At 39.0% G+C, this 18,251-nt stretch overlaps 2 protein-coding genes across 2 annotated transcripts; both read left to right on the top strand.

Moving 5' to 3' along the window:
* The first annotated feature begins 13,333 nt into the window (after nt 1–13,333).
* On the top strand, nt 13,334–16,817 carry LOC147926920 (uncharacterized). The gene is made up of 3 exons (XM_087487239.1): nt 13,334–13,354; nt 14,893–16,011; nt 16,347–16,817. The coding sequence occupies exons 1-3, from the start codon at nt 13,334–13,336 to the stop codon at nt 16,815–16,817; spliced, it is 1,611 nt and encodes a 536-aa protein (XP_087343365.1).
* A 6-nt stretch (nt 16,818–16,823) lies between these two features.
* Nucleotides 16,824–17,837, top strand: LOC104748637 (uncharacterized). The gene has a single exon (XM_087487238.1). It carries the CDS (start codon nt 16,824–16,826, stop codon nt 17,835–17,837), a length of 1,014 nt encoding a protein of 337 aa, XP_087343364.1.
* The last annotated feature ends 414 nt before the right edge of the window (nt 17,838–18,251 follow it).

Genomic DNA, 18,251 nt, shown 5'->3' with positions numbered 1-18,251 from the left:
TGTCTCCTAGGCTTCTTTAAATAGCTCTTGCTCGATCCTATACTTCTCACACTTGCTCATTTGCTCAAAACACTTAAATTCAAGCTTTAAAATCTCTCTCAAAGTTCATCTTTTGCTCTAGCTTAGTCTTTCAAGTTTTTGGGTCACTAACCTATTAACTTTGAGCTTTGAGTCTATTTCCCTTCAGTTTCTTTTGAAATGTCTTCTAAGATCACCAAGAAGTCCCACAAATCCGCTGCAAGCTCCCAGGAACGTCGTGATGCTGATCTTCAACCAAGAGGTGAAGCTGGGAGAGCCACTCGAAGGTCCACTCGACTGAACACTCGACCGAGTGGTGGGTCGAGCAGTCGGTCGAGCCAGGTGCCGAGTCTCAGGAAAAAGCCAATTGTGGAGGATCCTGAGAGGACTGAGAGTGAGGAGGAAAGGGAGCCCACAATTGTTGAGATGATAAGGGGATACAGAAACAAAGGGAAGAGGCCAGCATTTGAAGTGGAGCAAGAAGAAAGTGAGAGTGAAAGTGAAGAGATGAGTGAAGAAGAAGAATTGAGGGATGATGGAGAGGCTGAGTCCTGTGGGCTGTCAATGAGGCAGCTCTATGATGCTTTCATGAGGATGGAGTTCCTGGGAACTAGATATCCTCACAAGGAGACCATGGAGAAGCTTGCTATTGAGGAAGATGTGGCATGTCTTTTTGAGAAGAGCAGCCTTACCAAGTTCATGGAGCTTTGCATGGAAGGGTATAGAGAGGAAAGCTATGAGTTCCTAGCCACTGTCAAGCTGCACCAACATTTGAGTAAGAGTGCTGAACATGGAGCTGGTCACATCTCCTTTACCATCAAAGGGAAGAAGCATGAGCTTTCATTGAAGAAGCTGGCTGATGTGTTTGGTTTTGAGGTTGGGAGCCATAGGAGCATGATGGTTCCAAGAGAAGAATTGTTTGCTGTATGGGAGACCATTGGGGATAACAAGTATTACTCATCCTCCAACTCCAAGAGCTCAAGGATTAGGAGCCCAGTCTTGAGGTATTACCATAAGGCTCTTGCCAATACTTTCTTTGCAAGAAAGGAGACTGGAAACATCAATGAGGGGGAGCTGAAGATGATTGACTTGGCTCTCAATGGAGTTCTTCTTCAAGCAAGAAATGGAACCATCATCCTTGGTAGCACTGTTGAAACTGATCTTGGAATGGTGCTGATAGACCACATGATACAGCTGAGGAGTTGGGTAGGCAAGCTTGAGAACAAGGGTTCAAGAGGAGCACTCACCATTGGAGGCATCATCACTCCAATCCTTCAAGCTGCTAACATCCAACTTAGAGGAGAAAGGGTTTTACCAAGATGGATTGATTCAAGCTACCTTACCTCCACCCTCATCCTAGCCAAGGAGATGCATCAAGGAAACCACATATTCAACTTTGAGCTTCCAACACTTGGGAAAAAGCAACTCATTTTGCCTAACCAAGAGCTCACTACCATTCAAGAAGGAGCCAACATTGATTTTTGGCCAGCTGAGGAGCATTGGTTTGATGGAGTGATTCAGCATAGGGTTGAGGAAGCTGGGAATGCACAAGTAGCTGATGGAGAGGAGCAGTTCTACTTTGAAGATTATGAGCCCAATCCAAGGGATAGTAGAGGAGTAAGGGAGAATGCAAAGAGAATGACTCTCTTGCAAAGATGGAACAAGTGGAATGGGAAGAGGTTTGATAAGCTCAAGAAGAAGGTGACCAACATGGCTAAGTCTATCAAAGGCTTGAAGAAGGAGATTGCTGAGCTGAAGAGTGGAAACTCATCTCCTAGCCAACATTCAAGCCCTTTGAGGAGGAGTAGCTCAACTAGAGCACTTTCAAGGGTTGTGAATCCTGTGGAGCCAGCTAGGGCTTCAATGTATGAGCCAAATCAGAGGAAGAGGAGCTCAAGTACCCGCGAACATGAGTTTTCGAGGCACTCGACCGGGTCACTCGAGCATCCACTCGACCGAGCACCTCCGATGCACTCGGCCGAGCACCTTCCCAGTCCACCTTATGGCTTCCCACCTCCAGCTGCTTATCCAGGTTATCCACATTACCCACCCTTCCCACCCCAATACTTTATGGATCCAGCACTATACCAGCAGTACCAGCAGTACCAGACTCAAGATTTGGAGACTCGCGGTCTAGCTCGACCCCCCCACTCGAACTGGCACTCGACCGAGTCAAGCTTGATTGGCGTAGTCGAGCTGCCCCAAAGCCCATCTCCAAGCCACCAGGAAGACCCCAACTACTCCTATGACAGCATGCAAATGGATGTGGACAACTTCTTCCACAATCCCTAAGGTACCATCATCACCTTACCATTGTTTATATCATTGCATTTGATGTTGTGTTTTGTTTGTTTCTAAGTCTTGAATCCTCTTACAAATTTCTTTCACACAGAGGACTGTGTGATTTAAGTTTGGGGGAGGGTTCTATATAGCATTTGATGTTGTGTTTTGTTTTCTTATTTCAAATTTTTATCATCATCATGATAGTACTTGCATTTCATCTAAGGCATAGAAAAACCATAAAAATTTGAAATTTTTTTGCAAAAATCCTTATAAAAAGAGTGTTCATGTAGTTTGCATTGCATATTTAAAGTGATTTGTTTAGCATATAGGACTGTTTGCATTAGGGATCTATATTGAGTTTTTCCTTGTTAGCTTGTTTTATTCACTAGACTAGGATCAATGCCCAAGTTAATAGTACTTTGATGCTAGTTGAGTGGTTAGAAGCATAAGACTGAACCAAGCCTTGAATTCCTGCATTGCATTTGGTCTAAATTGAAGCATGTTGTGATTTGATTCCATTTCCTACTTATAAGAACCTAATATTGACTTGTAATTATCAATGTGTGCATTGCTTTAAACTCATGGATACCATATACATATTTGGATCATCTTTCTCCTTTTTACCACTCTTGTTGATCCAAGTAGCTGATTTCACTTTTAAATCAGTTTCCCTACCCCTAACCAAACCTTTCTTTCAAGCCATGTTTATTCTTGTGTGTGTGAGGCCTTTTTGGGATTGAGCTTGGTAGAAAGTGTTAGGTTTGAACTGACAAGAGTAAGACCTTGTGTAGTTCTAGTTTGCATTTTTCAAACTAGATAGGACTAGGTGGTTCACTTGTTGGGTTTGGGACTTGGCTGTTATAAAAAGAAAAAGAAAGAAAAGAGAAAGAAAAAGGGTAGAGTCTTTAGGAGAGGGATGTGTTTAAGTGAAAGCTAATGTCTAGTGAAAGGATGGGAAGTAAGAAAATGGTTATCTAAGATGGTTCTAGTTAAAAGAAAAAGAAAAGAAAACAAAGAGCAGTTTAGCAAAAAGCTTAAATTTCTTAAGAATAAGAAGAAAAGAGAACCATAGCAATCAATAAGAATCCCCCATTCCACTAGAAAGATCAAATAGGAAACCTCTCCTAAGACTTGAAAACCAAAAGAGAAAAGGGTTAAAGAGAAAAGAAGAAGTTAAGGGGTAGCACTAGGATCATTTGGGTTTAGATTGTTAGGAATAAACACTTTGGGTACCTTTGGGTAGACAAGGTTTTGTTCTTGTATATGTCTAAGTGTTCTTACCTTTAGCATTCTTCTAAAGCTCAATCCATTTTTTATGAGAGAACCTTGATATTGACAAGCCCCACTCTGAAAAGAGACCATCATTTGTCTCTAACCCCCTATTACCAAGCCAAATGAGTTTAAGCATTGCATATAATTGATTCATGTTCTTGATTAATGAATGTTAAAGGAGATGGTTGATTTGAATGCATGTGAATATCTAAGGCCCAAATCAGTAAAGGTTGTGATGTGCTTGTCTAAAGTTTTTAAGTATAGCTATTCACCTTGCATCTTAGTACTAGTAACTTAGACATTGATTCTAGCTGGTCTATTTGCAAGCTTTAGGAGTTATGATCCCATTTTTTAAACCTCATCTACCTTCTTATGTCTTGTTTATTTGCTTGAGGGCAAGCAAAGACTAAGTTTGGGGGTGTTGATGTTCACATATTTTACCTTGTTTTCCTTTAGTTTATTTACATCTTTTGCATCTTTTGTTAGCCATTTTCACCATTATTGTGTAGCTTTAGGTCCAATCATGCATTAGAGTCTAGTTGCATTGCATTTGCATCTTTTCATGCATAAACAGGTTATTTTGGAGCTTAAGGAGCATGGAAGCAAAGGAGAAGAGATGTGAAGCAGTCATGAGGAGGAAACAAGGAAGTTAAGGCTGAAGAACCAAGATCCGGAGTCCAGCTCGACCAAGCACTCGACCGAGTGGGAGATGGACTCGACCGAGTGGAGTTGCACCAGGGAAGCCAGCTCGACCGGTCACTCGACCGACCACTGGTCGAGTTGACCGATCCGTTGACCACTTTGACTTTTCCTATTTTTAGGGCTTCCACCTTCCCCACTATAAAAACCCTTTTACTGCAGCCACCAAAAATATCTAGATTCTATTCAGCTTTTCAGAAACCTAGTTTTTACCTTTTTAGGAATTTTATTCCTTTTGCCTTTTTATTTTCTTTTTGGATTTTGTTCTTGAAAGAGAAGAAATTCTTCATACTTGTTGGTTTAATAACTTTATGGGTATTGAGAATCTGAGTTTGATTTCTTCTTTAAAGTTGTAGATCTTTATCTTATCTATCTAATCATGCAAGTTTCAATTATTTCTGGGTTTATGATTTGTTTGATCATGTCTTGCTGTGAGTAGTCATATTAGGATCTTGAGGATGGTTAGGATGGATTGATCTTGTGGTATATCTGATTTGATCAAGCTTGATTGTTGTAGATCTCTTCTAGGCTAGATGTTCTTAATGCTGATCCTATATCTGAGAGGGTAGGATCTGATCTCAAGCTTTTTAGCATCACACCAATGTTTAAAAGGCATAGATAAGGCTAGATCTAGAGCTTACCATTAGGCTTGCTAAGAGATTAGAGGTCTTGTTTGGTTTGAGATGTATTGCTTAATGCCTGCTTGTGTAGATTCTTTTCATTGTGAGAGCAAGTCTAGGATTGCATAGGTTTGATTGTTTCTTGACCATGAGAGTGGGAGAAACTTGTCTTAGATTAATATGTCTAGAGGTCAGCTCAAAGTTTGATTGAGGTTTGTTGATCAAGTTAGATTATCACAAAGATCAGTTCATCCCATGAATCCATCCTCATGAACCTTCTTTGTTTATTGAATTCTTAGTTTAAATACCACCGCTTGCTTGTTGTTTGATCTGATTTAGCATTGCTCTGTTTTTATTGTCTTGCTCTGTTTTCACGTCTTAGTCCCACTCGACCACCCACTCGACCTACACTCGGTCGAGTGCTGATCGAGCTGTTTCCCAGATTTCTAGTTTATGGTTTATGTTTGTCTTGTTTCATTCCTGTTTAATTTCCATTACATTCACTTAGCATCTAGTTCATTACTTGTCTTGCATTAGTTCATATCTAGTGTTTACAGTTTCTGTTTCTGTTCTTAGTTCATAATCATTTTGTTTCATTTGCATCTAGTTCTTAGTTCTTGTAGTTTATTTTCTGCTTTTTATCATTATCATCATAGGATTGTTAGTGACAAACATCCTTTCATATTTGTCTTAACTTAGATTCATATGCATATCTTGATTGTTCACAAGCACTCAGACTGGATTGACACCTCTTATACTGCAACTGCATAAGGGGAATTGAAACACCCACCATCATACACTTTCACACACACCATTCATCATCACATTCACATCCACACACAAAAGAACATGTTTCACTCGACCGGGCACTCGACCGAGTACCAGTCGATGGTCATAGTCGAGTTGCCTCCTTCACCACCTCCAAGTCAACCACAAGACCCCCACTACACGTATGAGAGCATGAATGAGGATGTGGATAGCTTTTTCCACAATCCATGAGTACCACTATCACCTTACCTCTGTAGATACCATTGCATGTCATGTTGTGTTTTGTTTTTAGTCTTCAATCCTCTTTCAAATTTACACAGAGGACTGTGCAATTTAAGTTTGGGGGAGAGTTTGAGATAGTATTTGATGTTGTGTTTTGTTTTCTTATTTCAAATTTTTAGCATCATCATGTTAGTATTTGCATTGCATCTAAGGCATAGGAAAAACCTAAAAATTTGAAAATTTTTGCAAAAATCTTTATATTAAAAAAAAAAGAGTGTTCATGTAGTTTGCATTGCATATTAGGATCTTGTTTAGCATGTTTCATGTAGGACTGTTTAATATTTGCATTAGGGATCTATGATGAGTTTTTCCTTGTTAGCTTGCTTAATTCACTAAACTAGGATCAATGCCCAAGTTAATAGTACTTTGATGCTAGTTGAGTAGTTAGAAGCATAAGATTGAGCCAAGCCTTGAATTCCTGCATTGCATTTGGTCTAAATTGAAGCATGTTGTGATTTGATGTGATTTCCTATTTATAAGAACCTAATATTGACTTTTAATTATCAACTTGTGCATTGCTTTAAACTCATGGATACCATATATATATTTGGATCATCTTTCTCCTTTTTACCACTCTTGTTGATCCAAGGAGCTGATTTCCTTATTAAGAATCAGTTTCCCTACCCTTAACCTGTCCTTCTTTCAAGCCAAATTTATGCTTAAGTGTTTAAGGACTATTTTGGGATTGAGCTTGGTAGAAAGTGTTAGGTTTGAGCTGACAAGAATAATGCCTTGTATAGTTCTAGTTTGCAATTTTCAAACTAGATAGGACTAGGTGATTTAATTGTTGGGTTTGGGACTTGGTTTTTTTGAAAAGGAAAGAGGAAAAAGAGAATGAAAAGGTTAAAGTCTTTATGAGGGAAATGTGTTTAAGTAAAGTTCTAGTGAAAGAATGGGAAGTATAAGATTGTTTAAGATGGTTCTAGTTAAAGAAAAGAAAGAAAGAAAAGAAGAGTCTAGCAAAATGCTTTTATGTCTTAAAGATTAAGAAGAAAAGGGAACCATAGCAATAAGAAAGAAAACCCCATTCCAATAGTTGATTCAAATTAGAAACCTCTCCTAAGGCTTAAAAACAAAAGAGAAAAGGGTATTTGAGAAAAGTTGAAGATAAAGGGTAGAACTAAGACAGTTTGGGATTATAATGATAAGATCAAACACTTTGGTTACTTTTGGGTAGACAAGGTTTTGTTATTGTATGTGTCTAAGTGTTCTTACCTTTAGCCTTCTTCTAAAGCTCAATCCAATTTTTATGAGAGAACCTTGATATTGATAAGCCCCACACTAAACAGAGACCATCATTGTCTCTAAACCTTTATTACCAAGCCAAATGAGTTTAAGCATTGCATAAAGTTGATTCATGTTCTTGATTAATGAATGTTAAAGGAAATGGTTGATTTGAATGCATGTGGATATGTAAGGCTCAAATCAGTAAAGGTTGTGATAGGCTTGTCTAAAATCTTTAAGTACAGCTCATTCAACTTGCATCATAGTACTAGTAACTTGGACATTGATTCTAGGTAGTTTATAAGCAAGCTGTAGGAGCTGAGATCCCACTTTCAAACCTCACCTACCTTCTTATGTCTTGTTTATTTGCTTGAGGGCAAGCAAAGACTAAGTTTGGGGGTGTTGATGTTCATATATTTTACCTTGTTTTCCCTTAGTATATTCACATCTTTTGCATCTTTTTCTATCCATTTTGGCCATTATTGTATAGCTTTAGGACTGTTCATCCATTAGAGTAGAGTTGCAATGCATTTGCATATTTTCTTGCATAAACGGGTGATTTTGGAGCCTAAGGAGCATGGAAGCAATGCTGAAGAGGATTGAAGCTATCAAGAGGAGAAAACAAGGGAGTTAGAGCTGAAGAATCAAGGTCCGGAAGTCCACTCGACCGCCCACTCGACCAGGCACTCGACCATGTGCGGAGAAGGACTCGACCGGGTGGAAGAAGCAGGAGAAGAGGTCACTCGACCATGCACTCGACCGAGCACAGGGTCGAGTTGACCGAGCCGCCCTTCTATTTTGTCTTTTAGCATTTTTAGGGCTTCCACTCATTTTTCTATATAAAGCCTTGTACCCTGCATCCACTAAAGGAGAGACCTTTTAGAGTACGAAAACCTAGTATTTATCCTTATTGGGAATTATTTACTTTTTGCATTTTTCTTCTTTGCTTAGATTCTCTAGCCACTTTTGAGAAAACAAAGAGATCTTTGATACTTGTTGGTTTCATAACTTTCAAGGCATTAAGATTTCGAGTTTGATTCATTCTTCAATATTGTGGATCTTTATATTATCTTTCTAATCATGCAATTTTCATTGATTTATGGGTTTATGACTTTGTTCATCATGTTTTGTGGTTGTGAGTAGTGGCTTAGGATCTTAAGGATGGGTTAGGCTGGATGATGGTTGTGGTTGTTTGGATTGGTCAAGCTTATTTGTTATAGATCTCTTCTAGGCTAGATATGCTCTATGCTAATCTTATATCTGAGAGGGTAAGGTTAGATCTTAAGCTTCTTAGCATCACACCAATGTCTAAGTTGTTAGATAAGGCTAGATCTAGAGATTATCATTAAGCATGCTAAGAGATTAGATGTTTTGTTTGATTTTTGACTATAATGATCTGTTGTTTAATGCCTGCTTTAATATGATCTTTGCTAGTGAGAGCTAGATTGAGAGTATCTTAGCTTGATTGTTATTGCCAACAGATTGGATTAACTTGTATTAGGAGATCATTGTCTAGATATAGCTCATGTTTGATTGAGGTTTGTTGACCAGTTTTAGATAATCATAGCTTGAGTCCAGCCCATGAATCCATCCTTAGGACCTTCCTTATCTATTGATTTACCTATTTGAATCCTGTTTAATCGTTTGTTGTTTGCTTTATTTTCGTTCTTCTCTGTTTTGTTGATGCTCTGTTTCGGTTCTGGGATTTCAACCCACTCGACCTAGTACTCGATCGGTGCTCGATCGAGTGCTTGCTCGAGCTCCCTCCAGTCTTTGTTGTTTATGTTCTGCATCTGTCCTATTTCATTTCCTGTTGCATTGTAGTTTCATTTTTGTTGCATTCATTTAGTTTCTATCGATCCTGCTTTAGTACTTGCTTGATGTTGTTTATGTTTCTGCTTCATTACATTACTGCTTTGATCATTTAGTTTACCTTGTATTTAGTATCTTGTTCTAGTTGCTTTACATTCTGCATTCTATTTTCATAATTAGGTTGTTAGTGACAAACATCCTTTATAATTGGCTTAACTTAGACAAGTATTCTACATCCTGATTGCTTGCATCACACTCATTTAGGATTGACATCTCTTATACTACAACAGCATAAGGGTAATTGAAACACCTTGCATCCATCATACATCATCTCTATCATCATTCATCATTCACACACAAGAAAGCAAGTTTCATGATTAATATTTTTAGTGATATATCATGATTTTTGTGGTTTTTAACCATGGTATAAGTGTGATTTTTGAGTCTTTTGATTTGTTTTCAAAGTTTTTTTGAGTCTTTATAAGTTTAGGTACTCATTGGCACGGATGGAAAACAAATGAGCTAAAAAGGATGATTTGGAGCATAATCAAAGCATTAAGGCTGATCAACGAAGGTGGGAGACGAGTTCAAGAGTGTGCATCGACCGACGCAATGACAGCATCGATCGATGCAGCTGCCACAAGACAATCAAAAGTTTTCTCCACAAGCTTTAGAAGATTTACAAAATTTGCCCAAGTTTCTCTTATTTGCAATTAAGGCCCAAGACGTGTTTTAGAGTATTTATAGGATTTTTATGGTCATTGTTTAGACCTGTTTTTATCTAGAAAGTTTTATTCTGCAACCTTTTTGGGAGAAGAGATATTGAGAGCTTTGGAGAGATAGATCTGATTTCATCTGTAGAGAGAAGATTCTTGAACTCCCTTCTTACTTCTTAATATCTATTGCTTATTATTCAGAAAAGATGTTTTGTGTTTCATTGAATATGTCTGAGTTGTTTGCTTGTTAGGTTCAGGTTTTTTCATAGGGTTTGTATGGTTTATTAGATCTGTTATTTTTAGGGTTCATTATCTTCTGTGATCTTTATCTTATGTTGTTCTTCATATTGATTCTTGATTGATCACAAGAATTAATAACTTAGGAAAATAAATTGATATGAGAATATAATTGATTTTCCTGATAAAACCTTTTAATGAGCAAAATTACTTTCTGAAAAGAGATTTGATTTAGTGATTTTGTGAACAATCAAAACTTGTTTTTAAAGCTGATTTATTACCTAGAATTTTGCAAAGAGATATGAAGTTTCTGGTTTTAAATTTAGATAATATTTGCAGTGAAAACTGATTTATTTTACAAAAGAGTTTACAGTTCTAGATCTGAATTTTAATTGCTTGAACCCTACTAATTTATTAATTTAATATTCTGTAATATCCTGAGAAATTCCCTAGGCCTAGCTCTTTGATCCTTTGAATCTACAACACTTTTAATTCTGTTTTTGCATTGTTTTTAATTTAATATTTTAATTTAGCATAGTTAAAAGATTAATAAGTCTATTGTGTGATCTAGAGTCTCTGTGGATTCGACCCCTAGAGTATTACAACTGCAAAGCTGTTAGTACCATTAAGGTATTACAATTTGAGCATATCAAATTTTGGCACCGTTGCCGGGGACTCTTTTAATTCACCATTAGATTAAAGTCTTTGATTTTGTCTAGATTTTTATTTTTCTATTTTACTCACACGCTTTTGTTTCTGTTCTCTTGTGTGTTTCAGGTACATGCGTAAGCCTAACACCAGGAAAAATCTACTGGTCTAGTTGTGAAGCTTACGAACCAAGAGTTAGGACTACTATAGCGTGATAACACGAAAGCAGCAAAGTCAGCGAAGATGGCCAATACAATCATATTGAGACCTGATGAGGCTGGAGTTTTAAGGGATCAAGAGGGTCATGTGCGCAACGAACAAGGCCAAAAACTTGATGCTGAAGGACGGGTTATTCAGGAAGAACTCGTCGTTGTAGATGAGAATGCACATGGCATCGATCGGCGCAACGATGGTATCGATCGACGCAACCAGGAAGGCATCGATCAACGCAATGTTGGCATCGATCGACGCAATGTCGGAGCTGGTGCGAATGGAGCCGATTTGGATGGTAACAACCAGCAGAACCTTCAGCCTAGACGGGATAACAATGGAGAGCTTGTCAAGACTCTTGCAGACTTCAACAGACCAGACTTATTCTATGAGAACCGCTCTGCAATTGTCCCTCCTCCATTCTCAAGGAATGATTTTGAGTTGAAGCCTGCTTACTTTGCTCTTGTTGGACAAAGGCCATTCCAAAACCTGCCACATGAGAAGCCTCTAGACCATATTGAGCACTTTGAGGATATAGTTACAAGCATCAAAGCTAATGGAGTTACGGTGGACTATTTCTATTGCAAGCTCTTTCCCTACTCTCTTGTTGGGGAAGCTTCTCATTGGCTAAGACAACTCAAACCAGGATCTCTGACGACCTGGCATGACATCCAGGTGGCATTCTTGAACTACTTCTATGATGATGCGATGTCTGATGAGCTGTGGATTAAGCTCTCCACCTTTAGACAAGGACCAGCTGAATCTTACAAAGCTGCTTGGGTGAGGTTCAAAGCATACTAGAGAGACTGTCCGCATCATGGATTCTCAGAGGTTCAGTTGATTAGTATCTTCTTCAGCGGGATTGGATGGATGTATCAGATGGCTTTGGATGCTGCTAGTGATGGAAACTTCAAGACAAGGTACCTAGATGAGGCTGAAAAGTTGATAGATAGGCTAGCATCCAGCAACAGTACTATGAATGCGGACTTAGAGCGGAAAAGGGGTCATGAAGGGTATGATTCAAATCAGTTTGCTACAGTAAATGCCAAGTTGGATACAGTGCATAACCTTCTTGTTGGGAAAAAGTCAGTCCATTTTGCTGAAGATGTTGAGATTTTTGAGCCAGAGCCACAGAATGTAGAAGAAGATGTCAACTTTGTGTATGGAAATCAAGGCCAAAGGTTTGGAAATCAGCAAGGCAATAGTTCTTTTAGTGGAAACAACCAGCGCAACAACTATCAGTCTAGTTCTACAGGCTACATTCCCAAGCAAGATTATCAGAAGCAGCAGCAGAGCAGTGGTTACACCAGGACCTATGGCAAATCTTCTTACCAATCTCCTCCTCCTAAGACAACTGAGAGTAGGATGGAGGCAATGCTTGAGCAGATCCTTCAGGGGCAGGAACAGTTGACAGTAACATTCAATGGCAAGATTGACAATGTATATACTGAGCTTACTGGAAAATTTGATTCATTGAATGTTCATGTGAAGAAGTTGGAGAGCCAAGTTGCACAAACCGCTGGAGCTGTGAAAAGGCAAGAATTGTTCTTACCAGGAACAACTGAATCTAATCCTAAGAACTCCTGCAATGTTGTGACCTTAAGGAGTGGTAAGCAATTACAGTCTGAAGCTGAGAAGAAGCAGAGAGCCAAGGAATTACAGGAACTGATCGATGAGGATGATGAGTTTGACGATCCGGAACCAGCATCGACCGATGCAACTGCAAAGCATCGATCGATGCAACCCTCAGTGGTCGAAGAAGAATCGAATTTGCGAAAAAGCATCAACAGACGCAACATAAGCGTCAACCGATGCAATCTGCAGACCGAGAAGGAAGTTACGAAAGCTCTGATTCCAGTTGTTGAGAGAGTGTACAAGCCTAAGGTTCCTTTTCCCAAGAACCCAAGGAAGTCTAAACAGGAGATTGATGATGCTAAGTGTAAGGCTATGATGGATAAGCTTATTGTTGAGTTGCCATTGATTGATGCAGTTAGAAATTCTCCAATGCTTAGGAGATATGTCAAGAGGATGGTAACCAAAGATTTGAATGCTGAGAAAGGAGTAATGATGATATCAGCCCAAGTCAGTACCATCATTCAGAACAAGATTCCACAAAAGCGTAGTTTTGTTCTTGATTGTACAATCTTCAGTGAGAGGTTTGCTAGATCTTTCTATGATCTTGGTTCCAGTGTCAACTTAATTCCTAGATCAGTAGCACTCAGCCTTGGGATGACAGATTTCCAACCCACTGAAACACATTCTTTTATGGTTGTGGAATGGATGATGAATGGAATGATGATGTGATGATGAACAAGTGAAGTGCAGGGTGTTTCAATTCCCCTTATGCAGTTGTAGTATAAGAGGTGTCAATCCTAAATGAGTGTATGCAAGAAATCAGGATATGAAGTCAAGCCAAATATGTAGGATGTTTGTCACTAACAACATAATAATGAATGTAAAATGCAGAAAGTAAAAGCAACTAGAACAGGGTACTAAATGCAAATAGAACACACAAATCAAAGCTATGATGAATCTAGAACAGAAATGGAAACTATTGTAATGCAAGTAATAGGCTGATGCAAGGCAAGTAATGAACAGGATACTAAGTGAATGCTACCGAAATGCAACTAAAATGAGACAAGAAATGAGACAGGACAAACGTGAATCATAAACGAAAGTTCTGGGAATGAACTCGAGCAAGCACTCGATCGAGTGTAGATCGAGTGCAGGGTCGAGCTGGACAAAAGCGTAAAACAGAGCAATGCAAACAAAACAGAGCAATACGAAAGCGAATCAAACAACGATCAAACAACAGGATTTAAGCTAAGAAATCAATAAACAAGGAAGGTCTTAGGGATGGATTCATGGGCTGGACTTTAGATTGTGGTTATCTAACTTGATCAACAAACCTCAATCAATATGAGCTAATCTCTAGACAATGATTTCTAAGAACATGTTAATCCACTCTCATGGCAAAAACAATCAAGCTCATATATTTCTAGACTTGTTCTCAGAAAGCAAAGAACCTATACAAGCAAGCATTAAGCAATATGTCAAATATCAAACAAGACTTCTAATCTCTTAGCAAGCCTAATGATAAACTCTAGATCTAGCCTTATCTATGCTCCTTAGACATTGGTGTGATGCTAAGAGGCTTGAGATCAAACCCTACCCTCTCAGTTATAGGATCAGCATTAAGAATATCTAGCCTAGAAGAGATTTACAACAATCAAGCTTGACCAAATCAAATAACCACAACATCCAGCCAGCCTAAACCATCCCTAAGAGCTAAGGAAACTACTCACAATCACACATGATGAACAACAAAGTCATAAACCCAGAAAATAACGAAACTTGCATCATTAGAAAGATAAAGCAAAGATCTACAATATTGAAGAAGGAATCAAACTCGAATTCTCAATATTATGAAAGTTATCAAACCAACAAATATGAAGAATCTCTTATTTTTCTCCTTCAAAAGAAGGTACAAGATCTAGGAAAATAAAAGTGCAAAAAGTAAAAATTCCCAAAAGGGTAAATACTAGGTTTGAGAATATCTAAAAGCTGGACTCTTCGTGGCTGTAGGGTACAAGGCCTTTATATAGGAAAGGGAGTGGAAGCCCTAAAAATTCTAAAAGACAAAATAGCTAGGCGACTTGGCCAACTCGACCCGGTGCTCGGTCGAGTGACCGGTCGAGTTGGGTTTTCTTCTGTTCCTTCCACTCGGTCGAATCCCTCTCTGCACACGGTCGAGTGTGTGGTCGAGTGGGACTCCGGACCTTGGTTCTTCAGCCTTAACTCCCTTGCTTTCTCCTCTTGTTTGCTTCACTTCTCCTCAGCATTGCTTACATGCTCCTTAAGCTCCAAAATCACCTATTTATGCAAGAAAAGATGCAAGTGCTATGCAACTATACTCTAATGCATGAACAGTCCTAAAGCTATGCAATAATTGTCAAAATGGATAGCAAAAGATGCAAAAGATGTGAATATACTAAGGGAAAACAGGGTAAAATATATGAACATCACCCACCAAGATTACTCTTATACTTGTTGACCGATCAGTTCGCATTCATGATGGTATTCTTGAAGATGTTCCAATTAAGATTGGTAATTGTTTGATACCAACTGATTTTTTGGTCTTGAAATATGAAGAAGAGCCTAAGGATCCTCTAATCTTAGGAAGATCATTCTTAGCCACTGCTGGAGCTATTATTGATGTCAAGAAAGGACAGATTGGCCTTAATGTTGGAGACTTGCAGATGCGTTTTGACATGGATAAGCTGGTTAAGGGGCCAACAATAGATGGTCAAACTTTTTATGTGGATACATTATCTAATCTTGCTGAAGAGATTTTCAAGGAGCTGCATCCTGAGGATCCTCTTGAGAGAGCATTGGTTGCTTCTACTGAAGAAGCTGAGCATTTAGATGACATTGTTGCTGGGTATGTCAAACTACTAGATGCTAATGAGCAAGTGAAGAAGTTGGTTGCACAAGAGGAATTGGTTGGTACTTCTTCACAAGCTGAGAAACTATCAGATTGGAGCCTTGAGAAAGCTCCAAAGCTTGATCTCAAGCCACTTCCTGTAGGGTTAAGGTATGCCTTTTTCACTTGTCCATATGGTACTTTTGCATATCACAGAATGCCTTTTGGTCTCTGTAATGCTCCTGCGACATTTCAGAGATGTATGATGTCCATCTTCACAGACATGATTGAAGATTACATGGAGGTTTTCATGGATGATTTTTCAGTATATGGGTCTTCATTCAAGAGTTGTTTGGATAATCTCTGCAAAGTGCTAGCTAGATGTGAAGAGAAGCACTTAGTTCTTAATTGGGAGAAGTGCCATTTTATGGTTAGAGATGGTATAGTGCTTGGTCACAGGGTTTCAGAAGCTGGTATTGAAGTTGAGCGCGCAAAGATAGAAGTGATGACAGGTCTTCAACCACCAGATAGTGTGAAGTTGGTAAGGAGTTTTCTTGGACATGACGGGTTCTACAGACGATTCATCAAGGATTTCAGTAAGATAGCTAGACCATTATCCGCTCTATTATGCAAGGATGTCAAGTTTGAGTTTACTGATGAATGTCGTTTAGCTTTTGAACAGATTAAGCAAGAGTTAGTGAGTGCTCCAATTGTTCAACCACCAGATTGGGATTTTCCTTTTGACGTAATGTGTGATGCCAGTGATTTTGCAGTGGGAGCAGTGTTAGGACAGAGGAAGGTTAAAAAACTTTATGTTATTTACTATGCTAGTAGAACACTTGATGATGCTTAAAGGAATTATGCAACAACAGAGAAGGAGCTGCTAGCAGTAGTGTTTGCTTTTGAGAAGTTTTGTTCTTACTTGGTTGGATCAAAGGTAATAGTTCATACAGATCATGCTGCACTCAAATACTTGATGTAGAAAAAGGATGTCAAGCCAAGGTTATGAAAATGGATTCTTCTTCTTCAAGAATTTGACATTGATTTTAAGGACAAGAAAGGGATTAAGAATGGAGTAGCTGATCATTTATCCAGGATTAAGATAGAAGATGAGGTTCCAATACATTGCTGCAGTCTCGGGAAATTTTTCATAGTCGTGGCAATGCATCGATCAATACATCTGGTGCATCGATCAATGCTGCATCTCGATACGAACAGAACTTGGCGATTGCATCAACCGATACATCATTAAGCATCGATCGACGCTTGGTTCAGGAATCGTCGGGTTACGAGTTTGATGACGACATAGCTGCTGTAACTACTTCTGATCAACCGTGGTATGTTGATATCGTGAATTACCTTGCTACAGAGGTGGAACCAGACAAGTTTACAGGGTATGCTAAGAAGGAATTCTTGAAAGAGCTTAGAATATACTATTGGGACGAGCCATACTTGTATAAGCATTGTTCATATGGAATTTACAGGAGATGTCTAGCTGAGACTAAAGTTCCTGATGTGCTATTTCATTGCCATGGATCTGACTATGTTGGACATTTTGCAACCTTCAAGACAGTGTCCAAAGTTCTTCAAGCAGGGTTCTGGTAGCCAACAATGTTCAAAGACGCTCATGAGTTTGTCTCTCGATGTGATGCTTGTCAAAGAAGAGGGCAGATTAGTAAGAGACATGAGATGCCACAAAGTTTCATCCTTGAGGTTGAAGTTTTTGATTGTTGGGGCATTGATTTTATGGGACCATTCCCCTCTTCTTACAAGAACAAGTATATCCTTGTAGTTGTTGACTATGTCTCCAAGTGGGTAGAAGCTATTGCAAGTCCCAAGAATGATTCTGTTGTGGTTCTTAAGCTGTTTAAGACCATCATCTTTCCACGGTTTGGAGTGCCTCGGATTGTTATCAGTGATAGAGGTAAGCACTTTATTAATAAAGTGTTTGATAAGTTGTTGAAGAAGTATGGAGTTCAAAATAGAGTAGCTACTCCATATCAACTCCAGACTAGTGGTCAAGTTGAGGTTTCTAACCACAAAAGCAAAGAAATCCTTGAGAAGACAATGGGTGTTACAAGAAAAGATTGGACTGCCAAGTTAGATGATGCATTTTGGGCATATCGGACTGCATATAAGACACCACTTGGCACTACTCCTTTTCATCTGCTTTATGGGAGAGCATGTCATCTTCCAGTGGAGTTAGAGCATAAAGCAGCATGGGCTGTTAAATTGCTGAATTTTGATGCCAAGACAGCTTCAGAGAGAAGGTTAGTTCAGCTGAATGAGTTGGATGAGTTTAGACATCATGCATTTGAGAACTCTAAGCTATATAAGGAGAGAACCAAGGCTTATCATGATAAGAAGATCATCTCCAGAAATTTTGAGCCTAATGAACAGGTACTTCTGTACAACTCTCACTTGAAGTTGTTTCCATGCAAACTTCGTTCTCGCTGGTTTGGACCTTTCACTATCCAAGAAGTCCGCCCCTATGGAGCTATTGTGCTGCTTAACTCCAAGGGAGAGAAGTTTACTGTCAATGGAAAGAGAGTGAAACACTATTGGGCTGAACCCGTGATACCAAACAGACACATTGTGCGTTTGGATGATGCACCTTCTGCCTAATCTGCTGCCAAGTCAAGCTAATGACTTAAAACAAGCGCTGAGTGGGAGGCAACCCACTGGTAGGAATTAATTATTTTTATTTTTATTTTTATTTTTTAGGATTTACTAACATATTAATTTTTAGTTTTGAGTTTAAGTGATGCAGAAATCGTAAAAAGAATATACAGAAGTGAATTGCATCGACCGACACAACTGGTGCATCGGTCGATGCATAGCTCGTGATGTTAATGGATCAGAGGTTTAGTTGGTTGATGGGATGGAAGATTCGAGTTTTGCTGGGCCGGACCAAAGCCCAGTTGCATCGACCCAACATTTGCATCGACCGATGCAACCTCAGCATCGATCGATGCACGTTAACCTAAAGGCCCGATTAAAGAAGCCCGACTTCGTCTTCTTTGCCTCTCTTCGTGAAAA

Source organism: Camelina sativa, chromosome 15, assembly GCF_030686135.1.
Source record: "Camelina sativa cultivar CO46 ecotype springtype chromosome 15, ASM3068613v1".
In the NCBI taxonomy this organism is placed as follows: Eukaryota; Viridiplantae; Streptophyta; class Magnoliopsida; order Brassicales; family Brassicaceae; genus Camelina; species Camelina sativa.
This window is presented reverse-complemented; position numbering and strand designations above follow the sequence as displayed.